Here is a 15,465-nt window from a genome sequence, read left to right as displayed (position 1 = left end):
CGTTGGTCTGCGGATGGTACGAAGACGTCGTGCGGTGAACGATATGACACTCCCGAAGGAGGGCTTCCACGATGCCGGACAAGAAGACGCGACCCCGGTCGCTGAGCAATTCCTGAGGCGCACCGTGACGAAGAATGAGGTTCTGAAGTATGAAACCGGCTACGTCAGAGGCCGTCGCAGCTGGCAACGAGGCAGTTTCGGCATAGCGCGTGAGATGATCCATGGCGACGATGATCCAGCGGTGGCCCGCGGCAGTGATGGGAAGAGGGCCATAAAGGTCTATTCCAACACGGTCGAATGGCCGGGCGGGACACGGTAAAGGTTGCAGAGGAGCAGGTGAGTGCGGTGGTGGGTTCTTGCGACGCTGACATTCCAGGCAAGAGCGTACGTACTGGCGGACGAAACGGTACATGCCCCGCCAATAATACCGAAGGCGTAGGCGGGTAAAAGTTTTCAGGAGACCGGCATGAGCGCATTGCGGGTCATCGTGGTAACTGGCACAAATGGCGGAGCGGAGATGCCTTGTAGTGCACTGCACGGGCTCGGGCCGGCCCGAAAGCCCGGGCCCGGCCCGCGGGCCGGGCCGGGACATGATTTGTTTTGCCGGGCCTGGGCCGGGCCCGGGCCTGAAGTTGCGGGCCCGGGCCGGGCTCGGGCTTAAAGCTGCGGACCTGAGCCGGCCTTTGGTCTGTACAGAAACGGCTGGTTTCCGACTATTCATTCACTATTGCAGAGTGAAGTACACAACTGCGGCACTGGAGCAGCGGCACGGATGAGCTATGGGTTATACTACGCGCTGAGAAAAAACTAAGCTTTATTCATTGACTTATTTATTTCTCTATTTCCGCGCCGCGTTGGCTTAGCGGTCAAGTTTCTTGACTACTGAGCCGGTGAACCAGGGTTTGCTCCTAGCCTCGGCAGCCGCATTTCTATTTAGGCGGCAAGCATGACAGCCATGCACTTTGTATCATTGCTCGTTGAAAAAACCCAGGCAGTCGAAATGATCCGGAGCCCTTTGCTTCGGTGTCTCTCACAGCCCCAAAACATAGCTTTTATTTTATAGCTATATTTTTCTCATGAGAGAAAATTCACAAACTAAAGCGCGTTTGGTTTTCTTTTTGATCAGCTGACCGGAACATCTCGTAAATTAAATAGCCACAAAAGCTCGCGAGAGTTTGTAAATCCCATCTCATAACCATATCTGTCGCTCCTCGCTTCTTCAGCATGGTTGTCATGACAAGGGTTCTGCCCTACAAGTTATCACGTGGTTCGCGCGTTATCTTCTGCTCCACCAGTAAGAGTAAAATTCAACCTGCCTTAATTGGCCATTGATCGTTCGTCATCCCAAAACATATCTATACACTATTAGAAATGCATTCGGGAAGAACATAAAAGTTTAGGACGCTTATAGTCTTCAGATACACACCGCGAAATACTCAAGCCTTTTAGCTTTTCGTTTCTGCTGAAAGGCGACCAGTTCGGGTATGAGTTCAACCTGAGAGATCGCGTCCACTAAAAAAATGTCATTCCGCTGCTTGCTAGGCAGCTTTAATGTTTATACTTCGCGGGCGGCAAAGTATAACAGATTAAAATCATAGGGGAATGAAAAGTAGTCTATTACGCTCGTATGCAGCCATTTTTGTTTGGCTCTTGGAACTTCGGAGTTTATCTTTGCGCACGTACACGAGATCACTGTCCAAAAGACGGGCCTGGCGAGCGCTACTCTTAATCACTTCCTTCTGGGTTAAAAAGAACCAACTTTTTTCAAGCCAAACTGTGGTTTCAGAACCTTTGGTTTGGTTTGGTTTATGGGGTTTAACGTCCCAAAGCGACTGAGGCTATAAGAGACGCCGTAGTGGAGGGCTCCGCAAATTTCGACCACCTGGGGTTCTTTAACGTGCACTGACATCGCACAGTACACGGGCCTCTAGAATTTCTCCTCCAAAGAAATTCCAGCCGCCGCAGCCGGGATCGAACCCGCGTCTTTCGGGTCAGCAGCCGAGTACCATAACCGCTGAGCCACCGCGGCGGCGTTTCAGAACCTTTGTCGGCGAGTTCCTTATCGGTCTAGTCGCAGTGTGCTTGCCCAGAGTGAGCAGTATACCTCAAGCGTTACTGTGATACGGGCCGGGCTGGGCCCGGGCTGGGCCTCACTCCGGGATTCACGGGCCGGGCCGGGCTCGCTAGAGCGATAATTTAGCGGGCCTGGGCCGGGCCCGGGCTTGAAGCCGCAGGCCTGGGCCGGGCTCGGGCTTCAGGTCTCGGGCCCGGGCCGGGCTTGGGCCTCAGATTGTGGCCCGTGCAGTGCTCTAATGCCTTGGAATCACGAGCAGCCATTTGCGACCATCGGGGAGGTAGTTCCGACGGTACAGCAGCTGGTCGCGCACGGCAAAGTGATGGGCTTGACGTCGGAGCGCTCGAGAAGGGAGGCGCGCTGAGCGGCTGGCTAGGAAATCCAGAAGAGAAGTAATGCAAGGATCCTTGCGCTGCTCAGAAGCCATATCAATAGTGTCGAGAGAAGGTGTGAGGCCGGAAATAGATGGTGGGTCAGGCTCAGAGGTCACAGGGGAGCGCGAGAGAGCGTCGGCGTCGGAGTGTTTACGACCGGAACGATAAATGACCCGAATGTCGTAATCTTGTAAACGCAGAGCCCAACGAGCGAGGCGGCCAGATGGATCTTTGAGTGACGACAGCCAACAAAGGGCATGGTGATCGGTAATGACATCGAACGGGCGCCCGCATAAGTAAGGACGAAATTTTGTGATCGCCCAAATAATCGCCAAACATTCTTTTTCTGTGACGGAATAATTAGTCTCCGCTTTTGTGAGCGCACGGCTGGCGTAAGCAACGACGTACTCATTGAAACCAGGTTTCCGCTGAGCTAGAACGGCATCGAGACCAATGCCGCTGGCGTCTGTGTGCAGTTCTGTTGGCGCGGAAGGGTCGAAATGGCGCAAGATCGGAGGAGAGCTGAGGAGCTGGCGCAGCGTTCCAAAAGCCTCGTCGCATGCAGGGGACCAAGCCGACAAGTCGTGGCTACCAGCGAGAAGTTGCGTCAGCGGGGCGATAACGGCAGCAAAATTCTTGATGAAACGGCAAAAGTAGGAGCAAAGGCCAAGAAAGCTTCTGAGTTCTTTCAGAGATGTGGGCTTCGGGAAATCAGCAACTGCGCGGAGCTTGGCAGGATCCGGGAGTACACCATCCTTGGACACGACGTGGCCTAGGATAGTCAGCTGTCGAGCGCCGAAGCGACACTTTTTCAAGTTTAGCTGCAGGCCAGCGTCACTGAGACAGCGAAGAACACTCTCGAGGCGAAGAAGATGAGACGCAAAATTCTGGGAGAAGATGACAACGTCGTCCAAGTAGCAGAGGCATGTCTGCCATTTAAGGCCACGGAGGATGTTGTCCATCATACGCTCAAAAGTGGCAGGCGCGTTGCAGAGACCGAAGGGCATCACATTAAATTCATACAGTCCATCAGGCGTGATGAAAGCTGTTTTCGGGCGATCGACGTCGGCCATCGGCACCTGCCAGTACCCAGAGCGCAGATCCAACGAAGAAAAGTACTCCGCTCCCTGCAGGCAATCCAGCGCGTCGTCTATACGAGGCAGAGGGTAGACGTCCTTCCGAGTAATTTTGTTTAGCCGGCGTTAGTCGACGCAGAATCTAATGGATCCATCCTTTTTCTTGACGAGCACGACCGGAGAAGCCCACGGGCTGTGAGAGGGCTGGATCACGCCGCGATGTAGCATGTCGTTCACCTGTTCATCAATGATGCGGCGCTCGGCAGAGGAGACGCGGTAAGGGCGTTGCCGCAAGGGCCCATGGGTGCCAGTGTCGATATGGTGGCGAACCGCTGCGGCACGACCCAACGGTGCTTGAGGAGAGTCGAAGGATGCGCGGAAGCGCTGCAGCAAAGCGATGAGCTGGGCGCGTTGGTGAGGTGGTAGAGCGGCATCGACAGAACGGGAAAACATATCTGGGGAGGACGGGTCGGCGACGTCGGCGGGAGGAGTGAGGGCGTTGATGTCATGGGCGTCAGGGTCATCAAGGACAGGAGAAGCGTCGTCGAGATCGATGACATCGACCGTTCCAAGCGATTCTCCCCGAAGTAAAGTGGTGGGGAAAGGCAACGGGTTCGCGACGTACAGAGCGCCATAACCACCAGCAAGTGTGAGCACGGCATGAGGGAGCAAGACAGACTTGCGGTGCGCACAAAGAGGTGAGGGTGAATAAAGGACAGTAGCGTCAGAGAGGGCAGCACAAGTCAGCGGCACGAGAACAGAAGAGAAAGCTGGCACGTCGACGTCGTCAGCGGCGAGAATAGGCGCGGCGGTAACAGGGGAGGCGTCCACAAGAGCATCACACAGCGGCGACAAATCAATTTCCGCACGTGCACAGTCAATGATGGCGTGATGCGCGGACAGAAAATCCCACCCGAGGATGATGTCATGAGAGGAGCGGGCGAGAACGAAGAACTCAATGGTGTATGGGAGGCCTTGGATGACGAGGCGGGCAGTGCACGCTGCGATAGGGCGAATGGGGTCAGCGCTGGCGGTGCGAAGCGAAAGGTCAGAAAGCGGCGTCATCACTTTTTTAATTTGCGGCACAAGTTACGACTAATGATGGACACGGCAGCACCAGTGTCAATAAGCGCGTCAACAGTAACACCTTCAACGATAACTTCAATAACGTTCATAGGGCTTGAGACGGTCGTTGACGGCGCAGTTCTTGCCTCCGGAACTGCGGCGCTTAGTTTTCCGCTTGAAGAGGTGGGGACCGGCGGCGCATAGGAGAGAGCGAACGGCGTCGAGGAGACGGTGACCGATGGCTTCGGTTGTAAGAGTCGGAGCGAGGCGGAGAGGGATTCGGAGGCGGCAGAGGAGAAGAGACAGGGACGGAGGGAAATGAAGCGTCGTACGTTGGCGAGCGCCCGTAGTCGTAAGGACCGGATCCGCGCGTGCGGCACCAGCGGGCCACATGACCAGCGAGACCGCAGGCATAGCATATGGGGCGGTTATCAGGGGTGCGCCATGGATTCACAGGGCGGGGACAGGTGCGAGGCAAAGGATGGTGAGTGCGTGGCAGTGCAGGGGCGAGCTGCTGCTGAGGGTAGACGTTGACAGGCGGTGCATAAGTTGGAAGAACCGGCTGAGGTCGTGGCCGGACGACTGCTTCTGCGTATGTCAACGGTGCAGTGACCAGAGTAGGTGAATTAGTGGGCGGCAGGACCTCAGCTACCTGCTCCTGGATTACACGCTTAATCGAAGGCGATAGTGATGGCGTTGTGGCGGGTTGGGAGGTAACCAGCGATAACTGACGGGCGACCTCCTCTCGCACAAACTGCTTGATGTGCTGAAGAAGGGTCGGCTGATCGTTAGCAGGACCGCCTACCGCCAAGCTCGAAAGGTTGTCGTCCGTGCAAATGACACGCCGGGTGGCATGACGCTGTTTTCGGGGCTCGTCGTAGCTCTGACACAAAGAGACGACGTCTGAGACGGTTTGAGGATCTTTAGACACCAGCATTTGAAATGCGTCGTCCTCAATCCCTTTCAGAATGTGCTTGATTTTGTCACCCTCGCTCATAGATGGATTGAGCCGTTTACACAAGTCAACAACGTCCTCGATGTAGCTGGTGAAATTCTCGCCATTCTGCTGGGCACGACTGCGCAGACGTTGTTCGGCGCGAAGTTTTCGGACAGCGGGGCGGCCGAAGACGTATGTCAGGCTGGTTTTGAGAGCCGCCCAGGTAGTAAAATCCGCCTCGTGGTTGCGGAACCACAAGTTGGCGACGTCAGTCAAGTAGAAGATGACGTTCGTGAGCTTAACGACGTCATCCCATTTGTTGTAGGCGCTCACGCGTTCGTAAGAGGCCAGCCAATCTTCTACGTCGGTGTCGTCAGTGCCGCTGAAGACTGTCGGGTCGCTTGACGGACGGCACCGGAACAGATGACAGCCTGGGCAGGTTGGACCGAGGTGTCGGACGTCGTGGTAGAGCCTGGTATCCTGGGCATCATGGCGTAGTTCCACGGGGAGAACAAGGAGCACCTCCACCAAGTGTAATGTGGAAACTCGCACAGTTATTGTGGTCGGGCACAGTCCTTGTCCCAGCAGTGCTGCTCAGCAGGCCGGCGTTCGCAAGCGCGCACCCGAGCTTCGTCAGCTTCGTCTTCTGTCTTCTTCTGTCATCTTCCTCTCCTTCGGCAGCGCTAGCCGCTGAGGCAGCAAACCCCAATTCTCTTTATTACACAATGTACATAATTTAACACAATGAACATTCCCAAAAGATGGACTGAAGTAACCAAAAGAGGAGAACAAAATTAGCAATGTGAATTTCAATGCTGTACCGGATGTTATAACTTGCAAATAAAACCCTGCTGCTGTAAGAGACAACCTTCAAATGAAGCTGAAGGGTATATACAAGAATTTTACGTTCAGAAGAATTTGCAAAAGCTTCCAGGCTTCTATGAAAGCATCGAAAAGCCAGAAAAGGTTCTGAATCCAATGCTCAATTTAACATATTCATTAGTCAACCTGTAGAAATGAGTAAAGATGAGATTTTAAGCAAATCCTTATACCTCAGGTACCTGTGCCACATCCTTTTGATGTAAGAACATGAATTATGGGATAACAGAAAGTTTCGCACCATTTTTATAATGCCTATAATGGCTTTTAGTCGCTAATAATTCCTCTTTTGAGGCACAAATTTTCCTTTGAAAGCAATTTCAGTTTGACTCGTTATGGTGACTCGTTTTACAACAGGGCTCTCATTTAATCGATGTCCTTTGATTTGTGGCTAGGTAGGGATCCGCTACTAAACCATAGGCAAAATTCTAAAAAATGGTAAAAAAAAGGAAGACATAAATGTCTTCTTATCAGTGTACCCACATGCAGCTAATCTTTCTGCTGCAAAGGGTTACGTCAACAATGGAGGGGATGAAAAACTGTAGCGCTCGAGACGAGGACACAACGAAGACGACAACACATGCGCTAACTTTCAACTGAATCTTTATTTAATGCACAACCAGTTTTTAAATACTGCGCAAGCATCAAAATATCTTCCCACTAGCCTATCACACCGCAAGTCACTTTTCGCATTTTGTACAAGCCATCAAGAAAAATCATCTCCTTCTTTGATAAATACACAGATGGGATGCTTACACACTTATCTTCTAAGTTTTTTATTCGTTTTGCTTCAACAATCTCCCGTGTTAACTGTTTCCTGCTTCTTCTAATAACCTGGCATTCATTGAACTTCGGCATGCATGCATCTGGGTTGCATTCCTCACAGTGTTCTGAAAGATTACCTTTTTTATTTTCTATATTCCTATTGTGCTCCCGTAGCCTCTCGTTTAGGCACCTCCCGGTTTGGCCTACGTACACCTTACCACATGACAGTGGCAAGGAATACGCAACACCTTCTGCGCAGTCAACAAATTTCTTGGTGTGGTTCTTTGTACAACCTTTATGTTTCACAGAGTACGGATTTGTCATCTTACATAGTTTTGCCAGTTTATCTGGGGCCGAAAACACTACCTGAACGCCTACTCGTTGACCTATCTTTTTTAGATTATGGGAAATCCTGTGCATGTACGGAATTACCGCTGTTTTCCTATAATTCTCAGGCAGAGTTTGACATTTGGATTTATTCTTACGAATCATCCCCTCAGCCACTGACACCAAAATGGCGTTAGGATACCCAGCCTCTTGTAACCGTTTTACCTGTTCCTGAAAACTACTGTTCACCTGGTGCCCACACGACTTCTCCAGAGCCTTTTTGAAGCACGTGTTGACAATGCCTCTTTTTATCAACTTAGAGTGCGCCGAATTGTAATCAAGCAAGGATTTGTTGGCACGAGGGGCATAGCTCCAGCAAGTGTGTTCTTGACCACATACGAGTTTGATATCAAGGAAGCGAATTTCTTTGTTTTCAGGATATTCACAGGTCAGCTGAAGTGGGTCGAGGCATTCATTAAAAACTTCTGTTACATCAGATGATACTTTGTTTAGGTCATCAGAGCTACTGTCGATGAGGATGAGAAAATCGTCCACATATCTGAAAACTCTGGTCACTTTGGAACTAATTAGGCAATCATTGATGATTCTGTCAACACCTGCTAGGTACAAGTTGCTCAAAACCGGTGCTAGGCACGAGCCAATACAAACCCCCTGTTTTTGCAGGTAGGGTTTGCCCTGCCAGCTGATAAAGGTGGACTGGAGATAAAAAGCTAAAAGACCTAAAAAATTCTGTACAGACACTCCTGTAGCGTTCTGGAAAACTATTACTCCTAAATCATCTATGCTATCTTTGGCGCACTTAAGCAAGCCTGCCATTTTGGTGTCAGTCGCTGAGGGGATGATTCGTAAGAATAAATCCAAATGTCAAACTCTGCCTGAGAATTATAGGAAAACAGCGGTAATTCCGTACATGCACAGGATTTCCCATAATCTAAAAAAGATAGGTCAACGAGTAGGCGTTCAGGTAGTGTTTTCGGCCCCAGATAAACTGGCAAAACTATGTAAGATGACAAATCCGTACTCTGTGAAACATAAAGGTTGTACAAAGAACCACACCAAGAAATTTGTTGACTGCGCAGAAGGTGTTGTGTATTCCTTGCCACTGTCATGTGGTAAGGTGTACGTAGGCCAAACCGGGAGGTGCCTAAACGAGAGGCTACGGGAGCACAATAGGAATATAGAAAATAAAAAAGGTAATCTTTCAGAACACTGTGAGGAATGCAACCCAGACGCATGCATGCCGAAGTTCAATGAATGCCAGGTTATTAGAAGAAGCAGGAAACAGTTAACACGGGAGATTGTTGAAGCAAAACGAATAAAAAACTTAGAAGATAAGTGTGTAAGCATCCCATCTGTGTATTTATCAAAGAAGGAGATGATTTTTCTTGATGGCTTGTACAAAATGTGAAAAGTGACTTGCGGTGTGATAGGCTAGTGGGAAGATATTTTGATGCTTGCGCAGTATTTAAAAACTGGTTGTGCATTAAATAAAGATTCAATTGAAAGTTAGCGCATGTGTTGTCGTCTTCGTTGTGTCCTCGTCTCGAGCGCTACAGTTTTTCATCATGAGCAACCAACTCGCCCAAACATCCACCCTGATCAATGGAGGGGAGAAGTGGAAGCATCAACCTACCTCGTATAAGGCTTGCCTCACACATCTTTGCAACAATGCTACCTAATTGAACAATGACATGACACTTGAAAGAGTGAATAACTCATCAGGAACACCACACTCGCTATGGATGTGCAATGTTGCATCGCCACTATACCTGATGAGCTGAACTACTGAAATATTTGATGTCAATTTTCAACTCATTTGGGTGGGAAAAAAAAAAAATTCCTGTTCTTAAATATACTTCTGGAGTTCTTGTTGGCAACAATCAGATGGCAGAAGTACTGTGCTAACAAATGTCAATTTAAGCATTCGATTTTTAGTGTAAAAGCTTGCTTAAGGAAAGACGTGAAAACCCAAACCGAGATGCACACAGATAACACCTGTCTGCTTTTGCTTTCACAGTTATCATCATCAGCCAGCTACGCCCACTGCAGGACAGAAGCCTCTCACATACCTCTCCAATTAACCCTGTCCTGCATGTCTCAACAATTTCTTAGTAGCCAATGCTGTTTGTGAGCATTGGTCCCTGTGATCTTGCTCAACTGCTTTCCCTTTGGTTCAGGAATACTGATTGATAAGACACCAGCCACTATGCACCTAGATTCTCTCCTTAAAGGGACCATGAAATGTCATTTACTGAGGTTAGGAAAAGTGCATGAGTGATCAGTATTCCATGACTCGTTAACACACCATAAAAGTTCTTAAGCTAGCTTCATTAACACCGAAGATAGTGGTGATTAAAACTGATGCTATTCTTCCAGAAAAGAAATAAAGAAAATAGATCAAGAGTGCACCATGCCATGCCCATACCGCCCATGTCACTTCGGCACGCCCAGTGACAAGGCTCGCCCAGATTGCCTGCTTTACACCAACAGGGCAGGGCTGGCCGAGAGCGCACGGTAAGGTAACACCCTAATCGGTTATGAGCAGTTTAGATGAACTGCCACATGAGACCTACAGAATTGCAAGAACAGCCGCCACGGTGGCTCAGTGGTTATGGTGCTCGGCTGCTGACCCGAAAGACGCGGGTTCGATCCCGGCCGCTGTGGTTGAATTTCTTTGGAGGAGAAATTCTAGAGGCCCGTGTACTGTGCGATGTCAGTGCACGTTAAAGAACCCCAGGTGGTCGAAATTTCCGGAGCCCTCCACCACGGCGTCTCTCATAGCCTTAGTCGCTTTGGGACATTAAACCCCATAAACCAAACCAACCAACAGAATTGCAAGAACAGTCTGCAAGTGCTCCAGGAACAACCTGTTAAGCACAGCTCACAATTACTCCTCTTTGTGTAGCTCTATTGATTTGATGCTTCAAGCGAAAATGAAGTACATGGGCAAAAATATCAGAAATGGAAATGAAACCTAAATTTAGCTGTACAAACCATTTTTCATCGCTTAACAAAACACACACAAAAAAAAACACCATCAAGAGAGAACTCCAGTCCTCCTTTTATTTTTTTTTTTCTTGAACACATTCTCGGCATGAATGCACTCTAAGCAAGCAAGCAGAAGCAAAAATGCAGAAACACCTTGCACAAGGTATCTCATCAAATGATGTGAAAAATCTTGCGCATTATTTGTCACCTTAATATCAAGCATATTATTACTGAGAATAAAACATACAAAATTTTTGTAGCCTTCACAGCCACTGCTGTTACTCAGCACAAGCATGGCATGAAAAACTGCAGGCCTTGTTAATCATCCAAAACTTGCCACAAACTGGCAATAATCAATTTGTGACAAGTTTATGTGGTTCATTAAAAAACTGCTTACTTTGAAAGAGCTCAGTTAGACTACACCATAAGAACTTTTCCCAGCCTGCATTTACACGCTCCAACTTTGGTCGTGCTAACAACGATAACGCAATTCGCTGCCCTAACATCTCTCACCGACACCCCTCTCCTTGTCACAGATACTGACATGCTAATTTTCAAATTCAACCATTTCAGCCGAACTATAGTCGGTGTAAAAAGCTGGCCATGGTTGTTCCCAGTTGCAATGCTTCCATTTGAATAAGCTGAACCAGTTAAAACAATCCCTGCCTGTCCTAGACGAAATGAGGCAGCTGCCATGTGGTCTGAAACATCACATCCACCCATGAATGCCCTATCTTCATCAATAGGGCAGGGTCTGCATGTGGGGAGAAGCAAGGGCAGTAAGCAGGTGCTCTGAAATAATGCCAGGGACTAAAACAGGCATTACTCTCAGCATCTTCCAAGAACACTGCATAACAGAAGACTGGTAACTTACCTGTATTCATCCTCACGCAGAAGATTGAACTGCGCAGCACTGTAGTAAACATCATAGACGAACTCCTCATAACTTTCAGGAGGCTCTTTCACGGTTTCTTTTACCATGTTAAAACTGCTGCGTATGATTTTTGGTGTTTTTTCCAACTCTTCTGGATCCACCTATAAAGCAGACCACAGTGGCTTTTAACACCACAAAGAAAATTTTGAAGGCAATTCTTTTTTTTTGCAAGCCAGCAGGACATGCTGTAAAATGTCTGTTCTTATGCTTCTTTATGCCCATACCACTGTCCATTCCCGAAGCACGCTGAGCTAATGCAAACAAAGTCTGTATTCTTGAGTTGTCACTTCATGAGATACCACTCTGTACTGATTAGTGGCTTAAGCTGTGAACCCAAACAAGGGAAAAAGCAATTATTCCAGCAACATAATCCCTGTCAACACGACTTTAAAAAAGCATAGCCTTCATGCGCATAGATATGATCTGAAGAAAGAAACAGGCTGCCCCAAATTTCAACAAACTATCAATGCTTCAGTGGCAGCCTCACCAACAATAACTCCATCAAAAGAACAGTACTGTCATTAACTTTTTAGTGCCCCTGCAATACTCAAAAAAGCACTGCAAAACTGTCTTTGATGCAAAGATAACGCTAGGCTTAAGCAATCAAGTATGCTGGGCGCCATGCACTTCAGTGAAAGGCACCAAAATAAAAACAATTAAATGAGTTGACGCTAGTCACTGCAAGGAGAACCCAAATTTAATAATACATCACATAAAAGAAGGAGCACTGCCAAAAGCAATTCTTTAATAAACAGTGCCAAATGAGGCAAAAAATAGAAAAATGCTGATAGCAATGCATGTAAAAACTAAACATAAAGAAAAAGATGCTTTTCAGCAAAATGGACAAAACAATGCATACACTTAAAAAGCAAGCGTAAGTTCATATATAATTTGTACTTTTGGAAAGTGCACATGAATAAGAAACAAAGAGAGAAAAAAAAAGCTTCTTTCACACAATGAGTAGAAGAAAATCGGTGCAGCCACACACAAGACGATAAGGTACCACAACAGCAGTTCAGCACAACAGATAAATTTTAAGGCACGCCCAAATCTGTTTGCAGAGTTAGCTGTAAATACATAAGGTCTACTCGATTGGGAAGCATTCGCTGCACCAGTTCAAGGAATGCAGCACCTGCTGCACTTCCATATTCGTTTTGCAAGAGTGTCCACCCAGTGCAGCACCAGTTCTTGGCTGGTTTGCACCCTCCACATTGGATGTTCAGCTCCAATGCAGCAAGATGGTGATGCCCACGATTAGGAAGACATGACTACAGTCTAATTAAATTAAGAAAGGAGAAGGTGGGTAGCCATTCAAGGTGTTGTAAACCCAAATGGTGAAGTAGACTCCTACTAACAGCATTTCAATGTATATTCATAAACCATGTCTAATAAATGCGATTTTTTTTTTTTCAGAAAAATTACAATTTCCTGGGCCTGGTTCTCATCACCATTTGCCTTTCGAAAATTCACGCAGTCCGGAATGTTGACGGCCACTGATGTGGGCAGCACGTAGCTGGCTGCAATTCGGTGGTGACACCAACGCTAGCAAACAGCCAGGCCTGCACTCAACCATTCGTTTTGGAAGCAGCCAGTGCCAAGCTGCACTTGAACTGCAGGAACTGGTGCTGCACATTCATGGCACCACTGTGGAATTTTGCAGAACTGGTGCAACCAAATCAAACAGACCTACTATGAATCCACATCCAGGTACGAAGATGAAGAAGGAACGCCCAGCGAAACGCAGCGGCTAAAGACTGACTTTGCAATTCGACTGGGCGAGTTCCACCCGGCCAGCTGTACCTACCGCGTCACACCATGTGTAACCAAAGCTAACAGACCTACTATCCAGTAGACCATTCCAGGCCATGGCAGTGCACACTTTAGATTCATTCCAACTGAAACAAGCAAATATCCCACCCAAACATAGCAACGAACAAAACTTGCCGCAAAATATAAATTCTGTGCAAAATTTAAGTGCCAACAAGTGAGTGGTTTAGCCAGAAGCAGCATTCTAAGAGGGGCTAGTAGGACATTTCGGTTGAAACCAAAAAAAAAAAAAACAATAAAAGTACACCGAATTCAGTCTTCAAAATTTTGCTTTAATCAAAAAAGGGTTTTCTTGGCATGCAAGGTATAGATAGCTGGCTGTTTAATGCGAGTTACACTCAGTGAAAGCTGAAATTGAGTAAGCAGGAAGCCAGGTGCATGATGCGACGATGGTGTTGTTGGATAAGTACAATAGCGTTGCGATTTGAAATATTGCTCCACTAGCTTACACACTTCAGACACCTGGGAAGCACTACCTCCTCGCCGCCTACTAGCTAAGCACTGCTAGTTCACTACCATCGCCTGCTTAGAGCAGTTAGTTAAGTAGGTTAATAAATTGCATGCAGGGCACTGGCATGAAACCGTGCATGGACGTCACTAAAAGGTATGTTCTGGCTACCGCGACAATTGGGCAGCAGTTCCGTCACTGCTCTCAACACGCAGACCATGTGATGCCCCATCCTCGCACTCAGCCAAATGCGACAACCCAACAATAACATGTCAACCTAGCTCTTAGAAACAAACTTCAACTTGTGTTTTTGTCTGGCGGCTATCTCATTTAACTTGGGTTACTCTTTTAATGACGACAGCAATTTCATCTACAAGCTCAGATTTTCACGCTAATTACTGGTAAACAAATTGTTCAAGATAAAAAAAACACCAAGACAGACTTCATTTAACTTTTGACCACACAGGATTGCTGCATTAAATCATCAAAAAAAGTCAGTAGTTCATTCGTGGAAAATAACATTCACCGGAAAAATCCAAAACTTGCCTTCTGAAATGAAAACCAAAAAAAAGTCTGCCGAATTTTCAAAAAATAAAAACCTAAAAGTCCAACCTCTAGCTATAAGCAACAAGAGAGTCTATATAGCTGCTATGTATGGATTGCACGTAGTCCTTCGCTTCTAACTGTACTCAGCATTCAAGACAAGCATTCGTAGCTCTTTTCAAGGCAATTATTTTTTCGTGTAACCAAATGAATAGTGAATAGTGAGCATTCTAACCAAACAGAAAATAAACACACAGAGACAGTGGTTATGAATAACACATCAAATACTGCATGTCGCTTGTACTAAAAATTCCAAAAAGAATGATAAAAAGGCAACAGCACAAAAAAGGGTCTTATTTTTCTTCTTCAAAAAACATGTAAAGTCATCTAAATTGGTTATAGCAGTAAATGAAGGTACACTTGACTGTGCAGCATTAACTCGACAACACACTAGAAAGTCCACCTCATAATTTGTCATGGCATCAACCACAATACAGCAGACTAGACACACAAACAAAATTCAAACTATTACACACTAATGCAATAAAGGAAATGATTGCTAACAAAACTAAAAAGTTAAAACAAATGAAATTCCATAACACCACAAATCATGCTGATTGAAACATGGCATGCTCCGCACAGAAATGACAGCTTAAGGTCACTCCAGACAAATCAGCCATAGGCCACAAGGTAAGGCGCCGATGCCGAATTCTTCAAGTGGATATCAAGCAAACAACAAGAAATATTCAGTTTGATGAAAAGCCTAAGATATTAGCACAAACCAAGTCTCTACCATTAAAGTGAAAAAGGATGCATCAATCACTTGCGTCACATCAGCCACGGAAGCATACCATTTATTTATTTATTTATTTATTTCATATACCCTCAGGGCCATTTGCATTAGAGAGGGGAGTGGTTACAGGAAAAAGAAAACATAACAATACAATAAAACAAATGGGGCTATTATCAAAAAAGTTACAGATGTGTCTAACCATACAATGTTAGCTAAGGCGTTCTTGAAAAGCTGGTAATCCTTGATGGTTGCAGTTGGTGCGGGAAGGTGATTCCACTCTGCTGCTGTTCGAGGTAAAAAGGACTGAAAGAAAGCGTTAGTTCTGCAAAATGGGACACCGACTTTGTAGGCATGATCTAGTCTTGATGATAGGTGATGCGGGGGAGAGATTAATTCACTGCGCAGGTGTGGATG

The 15,465-nt window shown here is 47.0% G+C and overlaps 1 protein-coding gene across 2 annotated transcripts in view; it reads right to left on the bottom strand.

Annotated features, from left to right (window-relative positions):
* The window catches only part of LOC149350676 (uncharacterized), a 34,499-nt gene that overhangs the window by 10,783 nt on the left and 8,251 nt on the right, over nucleotides 1-15,465 (bottom strand). For both annotated transcript variants that reach the window (XM_089579773.1, XM_089579774.1), the window contains exon 3: nucleotides 11,381-11,541. In XM_089579773.1, coding sequence (XP_089435899.1) covers nucleotides 11,381-11,541 — 161 coding nt within the window. The remainder of the gene's footprint in view (nucleotides 1-11,380; nucleotides 11,542-15,465) is intronic.

This window comes from Amblyomma mixtum, chromosome 3 (genome assembly GCF_055824585.1).
Source record: "Amblyomma mixtum isolate Tamu chromosome 3, ASM5582458v1, whole genome shotgun sequence".
In the NCBI taxonomy this organism is placed as follows: Eukaryota; Metazoa; Arthropoda; class Arachnida; order Ixodida; family Ixodidae; genus Amblyomma; species Amblyomma mixtum.
The sequence above is the reverse complement of the archived record's forward strand: the minus strand, read 5'-3'. Positions and strand labels throughout refer to the sequence as shown.